The sequence below is a fragment of the Vombatus ursinus genome, unplaced genomic scaffold (assembly GCF_900497805.2).
Source record: "Vombatus ursinus unplaced genomic scaffold, bare-nosed wombat genome assembly UNPS02014798.1, whole genome shotgun sequence".
NCBI classification, from domain to species: Eukaryota; Metazoa; Chordata; class Mammalia; order Diprotodontia; family Vombatidae; genus Vombatus; species Vombatus ursinus.
This window is the reverse complement of record NW_020954576.1, coordinates 73,631,280-73,649,451: the sequence shown is the minus strand read 5'-3', so window position 1 is coordinate 73,649,451 and position 18,172 is coordinate 73,631,280. Positions and strand designations below refer to the sequence as shown.

Genomic DNA, 18,172 nt, shown 5'->3' with positions numbered 1-18,172 from the left:
TTTTTTTTTTAAGAATCAACTTTTAGTTTTCTTTATCACTTCCATATTCTTGGATTTACAGATTTTTTTTCCTACTTTAATTTTCATTACTTCCTCCTTTATAATTATCTTGGGTTTGGTAGCTTTCTAATTTTTAAAAAATACACATTCAATTTGTTTATCCTCTACTTTTCTCTTTTGCTAATATATATTTTTAGGCATTTTTCCCCTGGGGATATTAGCTGCATCCCAGAAATTTTGATATGTTCTGTCATTATTATTTTCTTTCACATAATTATTGTTTCTATAACACTAATTGTTTCTAGGGTTTGTTCTTTGGTCCTACTCATTATTTAGTATTTCCTTAAGTCAGGTCTCCATTTTGGTCTGTGTCTTTTGTTTGTGCTCCTTTAACGGTGCTTCTTAACACACCCAGTAGGTATTTACTATGTGCTTGTTGACTGACTTACTACTATTATATTATGGTCTAAAAAGGATATGTTTATTATTTCTTCCTTTTCACATATTAAAAAATCCTCCACTCTTTTAAAAGTATTTTATCTTTTTCTGATTACATGTAAAAATTTTAACATTTTTTTTTAATTTTGAGTTGCAAATTCTTTCCTTTTCTCCCACCTATCCCCCCTCATAGAGAAGGCAAGGAATTTTATATAGGTTATACCCATGCAGTCATGTAAAATTTATTTCTTAGTCATGTTGTGAAAGAAAACACAGACAAAAATTTTTTAAAATATTTTTTGAGCATTCAGACTTCCATCAGTTCTTTCTCTGCATAGCATTTTTCATCATGAGTCCTTCAAAATTGTCTTAGCAATAGCTTAGCAATATTGTTGTATTGCTAAAAATAGCTAAGTCATTCACAGTTGATCATCAAGCAGTATTGCTATTACTGTGTACAGTGTTCTACTTCTGCTCACTTAGCTTTGCATCAGTTCATGTAAGTCTTTCCAGGTTTTTCTGAAACCATCCTGCTTATCGTTTCTTATAGCATGATAGATTCCATCACAATCATATACCAGAAGTTGTTCAACCATTCCCCAGCTGATGGGCATCCTCTCAATTTCCAATTCTTTGGCACCACAAAAAGAGATGCTACAAATGTTTATATATAGGTACTTTTCCTTTTTTTATGATCTGTTTGTTATACGGACCTAGTCGTATTGCTGGGTTAAAGGGTATACACAATTTTATATCCTTTTGGGCATGGTTCCAAATTGTTCTCCATAATGGTTAGACCAGTTCACAATTCTGCCAACTATACATTACTGTCCCAATTTTCCCACATCCCCTCCAACTTTTGTCATTTTCTTTTTTTGTCATATTAGTTAATCTGATAGGTGTGAGGTGGTACCTCCAAGTTGTTTTAATTTGCGTTTCTCTATCAGTAGTGATTTAGAACATTTTTTCATATGACTATTTAGATATCTTTGATTTCTTCTTATGAAAACTGTCCTGTCATAGCCATTGACCATCTATCAACTGGGTAATGACTTGTATTCTTATAAATTTGATTCAGTTCTCTATATATTTGAGATATGAAGTCTTTATCAGACAAACTTGCTGTAAAATGTTTTCCCAGGTTTTCTGCTTTCCTTCTAATCTTGGCTACATTCGTTTTGTTTGTGTAAAATGTTTTTAATTTAGTGTAATCATACTTATCCATTTTACATCCCATAATGCCTATCTCTTGTTTTGGTCATAAATTCTTCCCTTATCCATAGATCTGACAGGTAAACTATTCTGTGCTGCCCTAATTTGCTTATGATAACACCCTTTATATCTAAATCATGTGCCAATTTTGACCATATCTTGGTGTACAATGTGAGATATTGTTCTATACCTTGTTTCTGCCAAACTACTTTCTAATTTTCCTGGAAGTTTTTGTTAAATAATGAGTTCTTGTTCCAAAAGCTTTGATCTTTGAGTTTATTAAACACTAGTCATTTACTACAGCTTATTATGTGCCTAATCTATTCTAATGATCTACCACTCTATTTCTTAACCAGTACCAGATTGTTTCTCTTTTATGACCTTTTAAATCTTGCCCCATTACCCCATTTTTCCCTTGTGCCTCACTTAGAAGTATCACTTCCTGTAGGAGATAGAGAGGAAAGAAGCATTGCCTCATGGTAGAAATTGTCCTGTACTCCTGATTGTATGGTACATTTCTATATCTGCTGTCCCTGTGATCGTTTTCATTTCCATTAGTCATGAAATCCCTCTCAGTCCTTTGCCCTCTCACTCTTCTGGTTGCTGATTCCTAGTCAAGATGTTGTAAGATTTAGACCATGGTGTTTCAGACTTGTTCCTTTATAATCACTTCTATTTAAGTTCCACTTTCATGTTTCTTATATTGTACTTTTAGGGAAAAAAATATCTTAAGGTCCCTGTGTTGTTTTTTTGTTACTGTTATTTTTTAACTTCATAGGTGTTTCTCTTATTAATTTTTCTCTATTTTCTAGGATAATTTATTTTATTACTTATATTTGCTTTGATAGTTGTATCTGATGTTTTTGTGTTTCTGAAATCTAAAATGTTTGCCAAGTGAATAGTATCCTTGTGCCTTTGGGGAAGCTTTTAGTGAACATCCTTCTTTTCTTCAATGATGATTAGGCTTAGGTTTGTAGTGTATGTCACCTAGGGTTCATCTTGAGCTCCTTTCTTCTTTGGAACACATTCCATTCACTTCTGCAGTTTCTGGTGGGTACAAAGTAGACTTATGTTAATCAGATTTTCTTTGTGTTTGAAAGTCTTTTCACCTGGTCACTTGTAGTATTTGTTGTTTATCATTAGAATTGTTGATTAATTACTGTGTATCTTGAAGTTTACAGCATAAGATTTTTTCGTGAAGCAATCTGGATTCTTTAAATTTACATTTTGTTTGCTATATTCAGAAATTTGAGGCAATTTTCTTGTATGTTTTATTGCATTTTGTGGTTCAGGTTTTTTGACTTGTCATATTCTTTTAGGAGATCCATTAGCCCATAAGTTGTCTCTATACATCCTGTCTTTGAGATGAATATGTTTTATTTATAAAAAGATCAAGGTACTCCCAACTTCCATCTCCCAATTTGGAGCATTTTTACTGACTGACTTTCAAGCTTGGAATGCTTTCTTTCCTTCTGTCATCCTATTGGCTTCCTTTAAGTCCCAGCTAAAATCAGGAAGTTTTTCTTGATCCCTCTTAATTGTAGTGACTTTCATCTGTTCATTATTTACAAATATATATAAACCTTGTTTGTACATAATTGTTTACCTGATAGCTCCACCATTAAAATGTGAGCTCTTCTATCATAAAAATGGGAAAAGGATCTACAAGTACAAAAATATTTATAGCAGCTCTTTTTGTGGTGGCTAAGAATTAGAAATTGAGAGGATGCCCATTAACTGGGGAATGATTGAACAAGTTGTGGTATATGAACATAATGCAATGTTATTGTTCTGTAAGAAATGATGAGCAAGCAGACTTCAGAAAAACCTGGAAAGATTCACATGAACTGATGCTGACTGAAGTGAGCAGATCCAGGAGAACGTTGTTCACAGTAACAGCAACATTGTGTGATGACTAACTTTGATAGACTTAGCTCTTCTCAGCAATGCAAGGATCTAAGACAACTCCAAAAGACTCATGATAGAAAATGCTATCCACATCCAGAAAAAGAACTATGAAGTCTGAATGCAGATTGAAGCATACTATTTGCTCTCTCTCTTTTTTTTTATTGTTGTTCTTGTTTCTTCCTTCTTGTCCTTTCTCCCATTGGTTCTAATTCTTTTTTACAACATGAGTAATGTGAAAATAGGTTTGATATGAATGTATATGTAGAGCCTATATCAGATTGTACACCACCTTGAGGAAGAGGGATGGGAGGGAGGGGAGAAAATTTAGAACTCAAAATCTTATGGAAGTGAGTGTTGACAAGTAAAAATAAATAAATAAATTTAGGAAAAAAAGAGTATGAACTCTTCTGTAGCAAACAGGGACTGTCTTTTACTTTTCTTTGTATTCCTAATGTTTAGCACAATGCCTGGAACATAGTAGGTGCTTAATAAATGTTCATTAATTGATTGTTTATTGGCTCTTTGCTTTTCTTCTATTTTTTCTGATTTTAAAAATTATTTTAATTTCATTAAATATTTTTCAATTACATTTTAAAAAATTTAATATTTCATTAAAATTTTTGAGTTCTGAATTCTCACTCCCTTCATCCTCTCCTATGTGTTGAGAAGGCAAATCAGTAAGATAGTAGTTATGTATGTGAAGTCATGCAAAGCACATTTCTGTATTAATCATGTTACAAAAGAAAACAGACAAAAACCAAAATAAAGAAAATGAAAAAAGTATGCTTCAATCAGTTCTTTCTCTGGAGGTGGATAGCATTTTTCATCATAGGTCCTTTGGAATTGTCTTGCTCAGGGTTGGTAAGTCTTTCACAATTGATCATTGTTACAGTATTGTTGTTCTTGTGTACAATGTTCTCCTGATTCTTCTCATGTCATTGCATCAATTCATATACTTTGCTTCTCTTCTTAAAGATTGTCTTTTACTTCTGTATATTTATATTCCTAATCAGATTGTCTTTTTTTTTCCTTTTGGAGAGACTGACTCCCTTTGATTCAAGTTTTTCTAACTCAGTTAATTATTTCTGCAGGCCCTAAATTCTGCTTTTACTATTCTTAATTCTCTCTTGAACTGTTCAGGGACATCCTGCTCTGGTTCAGTGGTGTCTTGCAAATCCACAAGGTCCTCTGCCTGGACAGGTGTTGCCTCAATTTCCTTTGTCCTGTCATATTTATTCAGAGGTGTTTGGACTCATTTGGATGTCTTTGGCTATGTTAATGTTTCTGCTTATGCTCAAAGTTTTTAACTGAGATCTGTGGTACTTTCAGGTTTTTCTTTCCCCCTTCCCTTTTGATGGAAGAGCCCTGGAGGCCTAAAGAAGAAGGTATTAATTTTCACTAGCCTATCTCTGCCCCAGGTGACATCTGAGGGGAAAATAACTTGAAGTAGCTGGATGTTAGTCCAGTTTCTTTAAAATCTTGTGCATCATTCACATGCTAACTCCCTATAGCATTATCATAGTCATTAAATAAAAATAATGATAATAAAATAGCATTTAATGTTTATAAAGAACTTTACAAATATCATCTGCTGTTATCCTCCTAACAACCCTGTTAGATAAATGCTAGTATTATTCTCATTTTACACATTAGGAAACTGAGTCATAGAGAGATTAAAGTTACTTCCCGAGGGTCATACAGTTAGTGGTTAGCAAGTGTCTGAGGCTGGATTTAAATTCCTCTAACTCCAAATGGGGGGAGGAGAGTAAAGAATAGAAGTCTGCTGCTTATTGCCACTGAATTGGGTCGGGTGGGGAAGGCACTGTGAAGGAAAGAACAGGGCATGCTAGGGGAGACTGCAGCAGACACAGGGAAATTGCCAAGTGAATCTCAGAGCACAAGCCCATTTAGGAATATGGGATAAATTGTTTACATATTTAAAGAGGAATAAGAAACAAGTGACTTCTTAGAACTGTCACATCTTTAAGGGTCTTTGAGAAAGGTAAACATGATGAGGGCCTGTGGGTCTCTTTTTTCTGGTTTAATGGTCTTATGGAAAGACAAAAGTGGATGTGATAGAGACTATACTGGGGAAGAAAAGAGGTGAAAGGGGGGAAAGGAACCTCACTGTAACATAATAGAACTAAACTAACATAATAGAGGTACATGAGGAGAAGAGTATATAACCATGGAGCAAGGAATGAAAAAATGGCATCTGATGAAGCTCACTTTTGTCTGAGCCATTTAAAGGAAAATTGAACACCATTACAGCTACACACAAAAAAGTTTCAATATAGAAATACCACTCAAATAGGAGAGGACAGAGAAAAAAGTCTTATCAGGGGAGTGGGGAAGGTATTTAAGTCAACTCTCAGAGAATGGAATATACATTCAGAGGGAATTAAAAGGAAAGAAAGAAAATTAAAAACTTGGAATCGGGGACAAGCAGAGAAGAACAGCAACAGAGAGGAAAGAAGCTGTTTCACTTATTGATCATCAGTGTCAAGCAACCTTCCTTACCCCCTTCTTATTTATAAAGTGGTAGGGGAGGGGAAGATGAAAGGGAAAAGTACAAGAACACAGAATTGATAGAAGTCCACATGTAGTCATTATAACTGAATATGAATGTGACATGTATACAAAAGAGAGCAAAATGGATTAGAAGAGAGAATCTGACATTGTTGTTTACAAGAAACACAGTTGAAACACAAATATTCACCTTGAATTAAAAGGAGGAGTTAGTGCAAAATCTGTTATCCTTGAACTGAACTCAACAGAGCAAGGGTAGCAGTCATGATTTCAGAAAAAAAGAGTGGAAAAACGATAAATAGGGAAATTAAATTATGCTTAAGGCACTGCAGATAATGAATCCATATCAATACTTAATATAGTATATACACATATAGGATAACATTTAAATACTTAAGGGAAAAATTAAATCATATAGGAGGGATGATAGTAAAACTATAATAATGGAGGACCTCAATGTACTACTTTTAGACCTAGGCATATCTAACCAAAAGATAAACAAGAAAGAAGGACCTTAATAGAACTTCAAGAAAATAAAAGTGAACAATCTCTGACAGTTAATGAATGGGAATAGGAAGGAATTTACATACATTTAAGATGTCCATGGAAATTTTACAAAAATTGACCATGTTTTAATGCATAAAGACCTCCTAAAAATGTAGAAAAGCACAAATGCTAAACATCATTAACAGATCACAAAGCAATAAAAATTATATTAAATAAAAGGCTCTTAATGAAATAGTTAAAAAGTAATTGGAGACCTAATAATAATTCTGAGGAAGTGATGTCTCAAAGAACAATTAATAGAAACTTTAAATTTAATCAAACAAATTTAATTAACCAAAATGATAATGGAACAATATACCCAAACTTAAAGGTTACAGCTAATGTTGTTCTTAGGGGAATTTTATATTTTTGTTAATAAAAGAGAAAAAACGAATCAATAAATCAGGCATACAACTAAAAAAAACACTTGAACAAAAACAAAAAATCCTCAAACAACAAAATACAGATTCTGAAAACTACTAACAATGAAGACAAATATTGACAAAAATAGAAATTAAAAAACTGATAAATAGCTAATCCTAGTTTAAAGAAAAAAGAGAAGAAAACCAAACTTCATATCAAAAATTATAAAGGAGAATTCAGAACAGTTGAAGAAAAAATAAGGGAAATCATCAAAAACTATTTTGTCCAATTATATGCTAGTAAAATGATAATTTGGATCAATGGGTGAACTTAGTAGAAGTTGATTTTTTAAATAGCTCAGGAGCCATCTCCTTCTACCCCCCCCAAAAAAAAAATTGAACAAGCCATAAATAAACTCCCAAAGGCCAGGGCCCAGATGGATTTACAAGTGAATTCTATCAAACTTTCTAAGAATCTTTAACAATTTACATATGTTGCTTGCAGTAATAAGGAAAGAAGGCACCCTTACAGCTTCTTTCTCTATGTCCCCAAAGTCTTAGTGTAATTTTAAGCTTACTGGCTCTAGTAGCTATATATTCTTGGTTCAGGGTTTAAATATCAAACAAAGCAGAGGTATCAAACAGACCAGAAAAAAAAAAACTATATATTAATATCCCTAATACACATTGCTACAAAAATTTTAAATAAAATATTGTACCTTAAGACCATGTTGGTTTTATACCCGGAATACAAAGTTAGTTCAACATAAACTATGCCTCAAAAGTTACTAAACTGCATGTCCTTTGACCTAACAATATCACTACTAGGCCTATTTCCCTAAGAGATAAAAAAAAAAAAGACTTTTATGCACAAATATTTATAGAGCTCTTTTTTTTTGATAGCCAAAACTTGAAAACTGAAGAGTTTTGCCAACCTTTTGGGGAATAGCTAAACAAATTGTGGTATATGATTGTAATGGAATATTATGTGCCCATAAGAAATGATGAAATGGACAGTTCCAGTGGAGAATGGGAGGACCTCTCTGTATTGTTGTAGAGTTAAATGAGATCTAGTTGAATAATTCATATAGTAAAATGTATAGAGAAAAATAATTTTGAATAACTTTAGAATTCTAATCAATGCAATGTTGATAGACAAATACAAAAGACTGAACATAAAAAAAGCCACTAACCTTTTCTCAGAGTGGTTATCAACTTAAAATGCAGAGAGTGATATAAATTTTTTTCAAAAATGGCCGTTGTGGAAATTTGTTTTGCTGACCTGTGCATGTTTATGATGAGAGGTGTTTTTTCAGGGGGAGGTATTACTTTATTGTGGGGAGAGGGCATGATTATAAATGCATGTAAAAATAAATTTATTTCAAAAATAATATTGTATTTGAAGCTATCTTCTTTTTTTAGCTTTTAATTGACAAATCTTGTGTGATTCTGACTGGGTCCTTGGTACTTGAATTTTTTCTTGTGGTTTGTAGTATTTTCAGATAAGTTGGAAGCTCTGTATTTGGGCTGTGACATTCCTGAATTTTCATTTTAGGGTTTCTTTTAGAAAAGTGGGAAGTAAATGGATTCTTTCTTTTCATTCATGATTGCTTGAAATATAATATTCAGGCTTTTCTTACGGTGACATCTTTTAGGTAGACCAATTCTTGTTAGATTCTTTTTCTCCTTGATTTTTTTCCTAGGTCAGTTTTTTACAAGTTATCTAGTATTTTTTGGTGTACTTTTATTAGTCTTCTGACTTTGTATTAACATTCTGTTGTCTCATGGAGTTATTAACTTCTGTTTGTTCGTTCTGATTTTTGGAGAGTCTGTTACTTGGGTCAAATTTTGTATCTTATACTAAGCTATGAATTCTCCTTCCAAGTGCTCTCATTTCTTTTCCAGTTTTTTACTCAAGATTTCTTTCATTTATGGTTTTTAAATATTTCCTTTATTTCTTTCAGGAATCCTAGTTGATCTTATGACCAGATTATGTTTTTCTTTGAGGCTTTGCTTGTAGGTATTCTTGAGATATTCTCTTCTGTATTTGTCTTGTGCATCCTTGGCTCCATAACAGTTCTTTATCATGGATGTCTTTTTTTTTCGTCTTTATTTCCTGAATTGGGACTTTGTGTTTGAGCCATGCTCTGTGAGCTTCTGGAGTGGTTGCCAGTGCCATGTTTGGTCCTGATCTTCTTCCCTTGGATCTTGCTTCTGTTTTCTCCATGAATCAAATGCTGTGTTACAGGGTGACTCCAGCCGGAGACCTACAAACTTTCGGTTCACCTTTAGTTGTCATATCTAGGAGGAAGTCTAATCACTGTCTTTCTGGCCTGAGCTTTATAAGCTCCAGACTCTGGTTTGGGACTGGGCAACACAATTGTATATTTGCTTTCCGGTTGGAACTCCAGGGTACTGTTGTTGGTCCCAGCTACTGTTAGCTAATGGAATCTATGTTGGTTCAAAGGAACATTAATGTATGTTCACCTTTGGTCCAGGTAACTAATCTGCAGGTCCCTGACCAAGTCTGTGAGTTGAATCCACAGTCCTCAGATGGATAAGTGAATTGCCACTCACTTCCATTCTTATTGCTTTCCCATTAGCTTCAAGCTAGGTCTCTCAGGGACCACTCAGTTCATGCTGGATTCTGATTCAGGTTAGAGGTCAGACTGACATATCTGCTGGCTGCCTTCTATCCTTGCTTCTTATCCTGGTACAGATGCAGGATGGATATGGCCTTATTGGCCGCAGTCCATTCACCATGCCAGAATCCACTGCATGAGACTTCTTTTTCCCCCTGAAGCAGCCTTTCTATGAGCACTCTTAAGTTGTGTGTACATAGTACCAAAGTTTGCATAGGGTTCCATAGTGTGACCCTTCTTCCAGACTCCAATGCCTTCTGGCCATCTTTTTGTGTAGTTTCAACTGTATAAAGGAGCTTATTTCTATTTCTCTTTGATTTTCTTTGTCTGCTTTATCTGGAATCCTGTTCAGATATTCACTTGGGTATGTACAAGAGATCTGAGCTCCTTAATATCTTTTCATGTCTTGTTAACTGGAAGTACGTATGAATATATACAGAATAATTATAAATAAATGCAATTTGAAGCTTTACTTTACAGTCGGCAGATTGGAAATGATGACTCAACAAAACTGAAAACAGTCAATGTTGAAGGAGATATATATTCATATGTACACTGAAAATATTATTGGAGGAACTGTGAGTTGATCCAGCAGTTATAGAGGACAGTTTGGAATTATTCAAGAAAAGTGATTAAATGCTCATCTAGTTTGACCCAGAGATTCCACTTTGAGACATATATCCTGAGGAAGTCAAGAGACAAAAATAATGGTCCAGTTTATGAAGTGTCCCAAAAGTTTCAGCGCAGTTTAAAGCTATTATAGTTTTAAAGCTACTAAAACTTTTAGTTTTAAGCTAAAACTTTAAAAGTTTTAATAGCTTAAAACTGTACTAAGACTTTTGTGAATGCTCTGTATAACAAAATATTCAGATTATCACTTTTTGAAGTAGTAGAGATCTAGAAACAAAATTGATACCTATAGATTAAGGGTTATCTGAAAAAACTAAGGTATATGAATGTAATAGAATATTATTTTATAGTAAATGTAGAATATAAGGTATTCCGAAAAGCCTGGAAAGAGTTGTATGAACTGATGCAGAGTAAAATAAACAGAAGTTAAAAAAAATCCAATACAGTGACTACAATAACATAAATGAAAAGATCCCTAGAAAGAAAATGATGGTCCCAGCGATCAAATAATGAAACATCTGTCTCCTTATGGTAGATTAATGAGCAGCTATCAGCACAGAATGTTTTCTATGTTGTTAGATGCAGTCATTGCTGTATTTAGCGATGAATAATGAGGGACATGTTTTAGGATTTTTTCATTGTTCTGGGTGATTCAGGACCTGTGATTTCATTGATATGTAAAGGGAGTTCACATTGTAAAAACTCCCTCTCCCTATACAGTTATAGCTAGGCTTCTCAATTTACAGTGCTGGAGGATAGCTCAATATAATCAAAGGTTAAGCATTTTGTTCTTGGGACATAATATGGGTCAGAAATGGTTCACTGATTCTAAGGTTGCCCTCTATTATCCTCTATGTCTGTTTTCTATTATACTTTAGTTTGGTTGAAAGCTTTCATTTTTATCATCCTGATATAGTCATTTTCAGTTTTCCCTTATAAATGTCAGTGTGTTCCTCTTGACCTACATCCTAATACCTCTATTCAATATTTTATAATATTCATGTGTTCACATTGTAACTATATATAAATTTATTTTTTTCTCTGTAAAATTCTCCCAATATGGACTGGGGATTTACTAACAGTCCAATATGTCAGAAAAGACAGATGGAAAACTATTGAGCAGGTTCAGTAAGTAGTTTGTTGAATGAGAGACTTAGAATTTCACATAGATTGTCAGGATTAAGTTATATAGTTTGAGAGAATTAAGATCATAGATTAGCTTATTTGTGTTTTTCTTAAATTTAGTAACCTATTGTTTGGGTTAAACCAATTCTTTGTAATATATGAGTTAAACCAATTATTTGCCATATATAAATAATGCTTAATGTTGTTCAGGCTTTTCTTTTTTTTTTTGCTTTACTCTGTAGAATGGTATCTTGTTTTATTTTGCCATTTCAAAATATTTTATTATTTTGCAAATTCAAATAGAATAATATGTTCATGGAAAATGTATTGAGGATCTGTGAGAAGACTAGATACCATTGTTGCACTCACCAATCCTTCAGTAAGCAAGTAGAATTTCATTTGTTTTTGTTTAAACTGTTTGAAATGTGTCACTTTTTTTTGTTTTCTCTGTAGCCGCTTATGAATAAAATGATTGCATTCCAATTTATCCAATAAAATTTCTTGATGTCTACATGACACTAGGATTTTCTTGGCATTAATTCACATGACAATTATGAATTGTTATGAAGTATACAAAAAATTTTTCCTTGTATCAAGTATTTTAGTTGAATGCCTACCTATTTGTTTTTAATGCCTTCTTTTTTAATTGAGTTTCTCAAAAAATCTTTTGGTTTATTTTACCAATATTAATCTAGTAGCTTGTTTCATTTCCTCTGGACACAATCCATTTAAAAAAGCATACTTGCTACTGGATACTACTTATTTGAATTCTATTATATGTCTGTTCACAGTGTTTTTTGAGTAGGGACTACAGCTAAAAATATCTGAATGTGTTTTTCTTTGCCTCTCCCTGCAGGATGACGTAGCCTTGCCAGAGAGTTAGAAGCTGAGCAGAAAATGAGCTTAACATCCTGGTTTTTGGTGAGCAGTGGAGGCACCCGCCACAGGCTGCCACGAGAAATGATTTTTGTTGGAAGAGATGACTGTGAGCTTATGTTGCAGGTAATTGCATCAGCCTTCATTCCATATGGGTCTACTTAAAGATTTGAATTTTTACACAAGGTTGTTCTATTGAACTCTTTTGAGAGTTATAATGCTTTGAAGAAGTTACTTTAACTTTTTACATATATAGGGTATCCCAAAATCTTAGTGCTGTTTTAAGCTTAAAAGTTTAAATTGCACTAAAACTTTTGGAACAACCCATATGTGTATATAAGAATGTACATGCACATATTCAAATATACATATATATACACACAGGTTTTTTAACTTTTAGCTATTCAATTTTAGGTAAATTCCTTTTAGTTCTACTCATCATTATATTAAAGAAGCACTTGGTTCTGGTGCTGTTGAGGAAAGTGAGTATTGAATAAGAAAGAATAGTTTTGTTTTGTTTTGTTTTGTTTTTAGTAAAATAGTAAAAGAAACTAAATTGGATTTTTAAGAGTAGGAAGCATCATTTTGGAACAAGGTGACAGTTCAAAGTAGCATTTTGAAATTAAGAGAGCACTAAGTGAAAAAAACTGAAGTAAAAAAAGTTCTTATCTTTTCTCTTTTGCTAGCTCATTTTGTTTCTAGGTGTGCAGGTAAAAGAGCATTTTTAAAAACTATGTATGGTGGTTTAACCATACATTTAGTATGTATGTTTATATATAGTATATTATGTTTATATATAGTATGTATGTTTGTATTATACTATATTATACTATATACACTATATTATATATACTGCATATACTATATTATATATACTATATATACTATATTATACTATATATATTATATATATTATACACTATATTATACTATATATATTATATATATTATACACTATATTATACTATATTATACACTGTATTATAGTGGTTTAACCATACATTTTAGCATTTAGTGCTTTTCATCATGGTGCTTCCGAATAGGTTGATGAAAAAAAACTTTAAAGTGCTCTGAATATAATCACAGGTTAAGATTACTTATGTTAGGTTTTTTACATGTGAAGGCATAATCTTTGAAGTATCTTTGAGCATAACTGTGAATAAGATGTTTAGCCACAAATGAATTGCAAATCTACATTTTCAATTGGTTCTCAATTTCATTGTATGTTAAATTATAATGAATCACAGAATATGAGAGATGAAAGATCTTGGAGCTTAACTAGTCAGTCTTAAGGCATGAATAGGAATCCCTACTGCAACATTCCTGAAAAGTCATAACCAAGCCTTCCCTTGAAGACACTGGGGATAGGTAATCTTCTACTTTCCAGGAGCTCCCGTTTTGCTAAGCTCTATACTACTAGATAGCTCAGCTGTTGGGAATTTTTTTGGTATAGTTGAAGGAGCAGTGGTTTTTTAGTTAGAAGATCCAGGTTCAGAATCTAGCTCTGCTTTTTATTGGGTGATTTTAGGTAAATAATTTTACTTCTTTAGGCCTCAGTTTCATCATCTGTAAAAATAAGGGGTTCAGATTAAATGATCTTGAGAGCAGCATGGTTAAAATGCAAAGAGTGCTGGATTTCAATTAAGATGACCTGGGTTCAGATTCTGCTTCTGCTACTTACTTGGACACATCATTTAACCTCTCTTTGGGCCTCAGTTTTTTCATCTGGAAAATGAAGGGGCTGTATTGGAGTTTGAGCTTGAAATCTATTATTCGGTGATCTTTTAATTCAGAATTTCTTAAAACCTGGGATCTGTGAACTTGTTTGCTTGATAATTTGATAGCTGTAATTCACAATAATTGGTTTTGTAATGATTTTATGTATTTAAAAGCATTATTCAGAAAAGGGTGCCATGTGCTTCACCACATTGCCAAAGAGGTCCATGACACAAAAAATGTTAACCCTGATTCAGACACTACCCAGCTGTAGTTTGTAGAATATAGCATTCAGCAGTAAGCATCATACTCCAGTTATGGAGAGAGGAGAACAGTAGAACTATCACCTCCGAAGTCCCAGCTTCTGTGCTTTACTTAATGTAACCTCAGAACTGACATTGGTTCTTCTGGTGGCCATATCTTACTGTTGATACATGTTGAGCTTGGAATCCACTAAAACCTCTAGATCCTTCTCAGAGCAACTGCTTTTTTTTTCTTTCATCTCATAAAGTCAACTTTTTTTTTTAGCCCAAATGTAAGATTAGATTTTTCTCCTTCTTGTTGCCTGTCAAAATCTTTTTGTATCCTGACCCAATCATCTACTGTTTTGACTATTCTTTCCTTTTTTTTTTTGTCATCTGCAAATTTTAATAAGCCTTCTATCCATCCTTTTGTCCAAGTCATTAGTAAAATCATTAAGCAGTTCAGGGCAAACACCAATCCTGAGGGCATTTATTTGGAGAATCCTCCTAAGTTGACATTGAACCATTATTAACTGCTCTTTAGTACTCTTCATAGTTGAAAAGGACCTCAGAAGTGGTCATCCAGTCCAATTTATGCCCAAATGAAGAGAAGGACTGATGTGCTGGAAAGAGCCCTGGAATATGGAATTAGGGGAACTGCGTTTGAATCATGCATCTGCTACTACTAACTATATAACTCTGGGCAACTCATTTAACCTCTTCAGACCTCACATTCATTATTTATAAAATGAAGAGTTTGAATGTTAAGGTTTCTTCCAGCTGTATATCATGTAGAGAAAGCACTGCGCCTAGAGTCAGGAAGACCTGACTTCAAATATGACCTCAGACACTTATCCACTTAACTTCTTTCTGCATCACTTTCCTCAATTGTAAAATGGGGATAATAACAGCATCTACTTCCCAAATGAGATAATACTTAAAAAAAGCTATGCAAACTTTAAAGCATTACATAAATATTATTATTGTTTTTTGTTGTCATTATTAAGAAGAAGAAGAATCCCTTCTAAAACGTATTTGATAAGTGGTCATCTAGTCCACTGATAGAAAATTCACTGTGCATTGAACTCCAACTTTTGGACAGCTGCAGTTTGGAAAATTTTACGTCGAATCTATATTTTCCTTTCTTGCATTTTTGCTGGTTTTATCCTTGGATCCAAAGAGATTAATTAATTAATTAATCCCATTGTCCCATAAGTCCTTCAAGTACTTAAACACAACCATCACTTCTCCCTGACCCCTCCAAGTATTTTCTTTAATTGGTTAAACATTTTGGCTTTCATCAGTTGATCCTTGTCTGGCATGATCTTAGTCTCCCTATCATCTTGGTTTCGTTTCATAAATACACTGTATTCAAATATGGTCTAACCAGGGTTGAGTACAGTGGTACTATCATGTTTCTTAGTCCCTCTTAATGAACCTTAAGATTATGTTATGAAGGGAGAGTTTGAAGGAATAGGAGATTATGGTGAGAGAGAGGAATTTCTTATTTCATTGTTTTCTCAGTAGAATAATTTCAAATGGTGATTAAATATAAGTTGTGACTGCAATGATCAGTTGATAAAATAGGATATAGTTGTAAAGGCTTTACCATGTACTAGATGCTGCAGTAGGATATGGAAGTTTAAAAACCAGTTTCTTTTCTCAAGGGAGGTAGCTTTGTGCCATGGGGAAGGCATTTGATTTGGAATCAGGTAAGATAGATTTAGGTCCCAGCTCAGTCACTTATTATTTGTGTTACCTTAGGCAGTCACTTAATCTAGATCAAAAGTTCTTAAACATTTTTTGGTGTTATGGACCCTTTGGCAATGTGGTGAAGCCTGTGGGCCCCTTCTTAGGATACTTTTAGAAAATATTCATAATTAAAGAAAATACTCAATTTCATTTAGAAGTTAGTGAAAATAAAGATGTAATTTTTCTCCCCATCCAAGTTCACAGACCTCCTTAAATAATCTATCCATGGACTCCTGAGTTAAGGACCTCTGCTCTAGATTATTCTTAAGCTACCTCCTTCCTCTAAATCTATGATCCTAAATAGCTTACATTCTACTGAGGAATACAACTGATTATTTATAAGGAGGTAAGAGAGAAAAAATTTGAAGACAATTCCTAGGTAATGAATCTCGTTGATTGATGGAAAATTAGTAGGAGATGTGGAATTATAGTAGAAGATTTCAGGGGATCTGTGAATTTTTAAAAAAATATTTCAGTAACTCTATTTCAATAAAATTGGGTTTCCTTTGTAATATTTTCTTACTTTATTTTATGCATTTAAAACATTACTCTGAGAAGTGTTCCGTAGGCTTCACTAAACTACCAAAGGAACCCATAACACAAAATAAAGATCAAGAATACCTTTTTTAAGGCTTTTACAATGGAGGGGAAATGGGGGAATGTAAGAGGGAATGAGTGAATCTTATTCTTATCAGGTTTGGTTTAAGGAGGGAATAACATGCACACTCAATTAGGTAAGGAAATCTATCTTACCCTGCAGGAAAATGGGGGGGGGGGAAGGGGACAAGAGAGCAGGAGGATGATAGAGGGGAGGGCAGATTGGGGGAGGGGGTAATCAGAAGCAAACACTTCTAAGAAGGGACGGGATCAAAAAAGAGAATTGAATAAATGGGGGGTGGGGTAGGATTAAGGGAAATACAGTTAATTTTTCACATGACTACTATGGAGGTGTTTTGCATGACATATATAACCTGTATCGAGTTGCTTGCCTTCTCCGTGAGGGTGGGTGGGGAGGGAGGAAGGGAGAAAATTTGGAACCCAAAGTTTTAAAAAACGTTAAAAAAATGTTTTCACATGCAACTGGGAAATAAGATATACAGGAAATGGGGTATAGAAATCTATGCTGCCCTACAGGAAAATTGAAGGGGAAGGGGATAAGAGAAGGGGAAGAGAAATAGAAGGGAGAGCAGATTAGGGTAAGGAGTATTCATAATGCATGCCATCTTGGGGTGAGGGGAGGTATGAGATGGGAAGAAAATTTGGAACTCAAAATCTTGTGGAAGTAAATGTTGAAAACTAAAAATAAATAAATTAATAAAAAAAAGAATACCCTTTTTAAAGGCAGTCATAGTGAGTCCTGTTTTGGATTTACTGGTTTTGAGATATCTGGGAAATACAGCTGGAAATGTCCAGCAAAGAGTTCGAGATATGGGCCAGGAGGTCAAGAAAGATAAAGCCTAGTACTAGACATATTGATTTGTGAATGATTTGTATATATATGATCATTGAATGAGAACCTGTGAGGTCTCAAAAAGAGAAAGTATAAAAAGTACACAGGAAGGCCCAGGAAAGAGTTCTTCCTTATACCTGTTCAGAGTAGGCAAGACATGGATGATAATCCAGCAAAAGAGACTGAGAAGAGTTGGTTAGACAAATAGGAGAACGAATATGAGTTGAGTTAGTGTCATAATTAAATATTTAATTTAGGAAGAAATAGGTAAATTAGAAGATACATATTTACATTTCAAATGAATTATTGGTGTTACTAAAGTTTTCACTACAGCATTCTTATAAATCAGCTCCTGTGTTGCATTTACATCTATAGTGTATTCTTGAATCTGCCCTCACTTTTTAAGATTTTAATTGAAATCTAAATGAGTACTGAAACTTACTTTCTTCATTTTCTTTTTTTTCCAACCCTTTTGCAAAAACCTAGACCAATTGACCCTACTACTGATTTCTTAACTTCCTCGGTCAGCCATTTTGGGTCCTATGAGGTCCCTAGTTGGAGAGGCCATCTGTGTTGTCCTTGCCATGTGATTTACTTCATGTATTTTTGCATTTTAAACTGCCTCCATAACATGTCACCTGTGACTTTTAGATTTCTTATTTTTCATACCATCCCACAGAGAAGTTTCACGTCTCATTCTTTCTATTGTACTCTGGATGTATTTATAATAGAATCCAGTTTTTC

At 33.7% G+C, this 18,172-nt stretch overlaps 1 protein-coding gene across 7 annotated transcripts in view; it reads left to right on the top strand.

The window, feature by feature from the left end:
• The window catches only part of LOC114049920 (centrosomal protein of 170 kDa-like), a 172,249-nt gene that overhangs the window by 24,200 nt on the left and 129,877 nt on the right, over nt 1–18,172 (top strand). For all 7 annotated transcript variants that reach the window (XM_027871379.1, XM_027871374.1, XM_027871378.1 and 4 more), the window contains exon 2: nt 12,249–12,394. In XM_027871379.1, coding sequence (XP_027727180.1) covers nt 12,290–12,394 — 105 coding nt within the window. In that variant the 5' untranslated portion in view covers nt 12,249–12,289. The remainder of the gene's footprint in view (nt 1–12,248; nt 12,395–18,172) is intronic.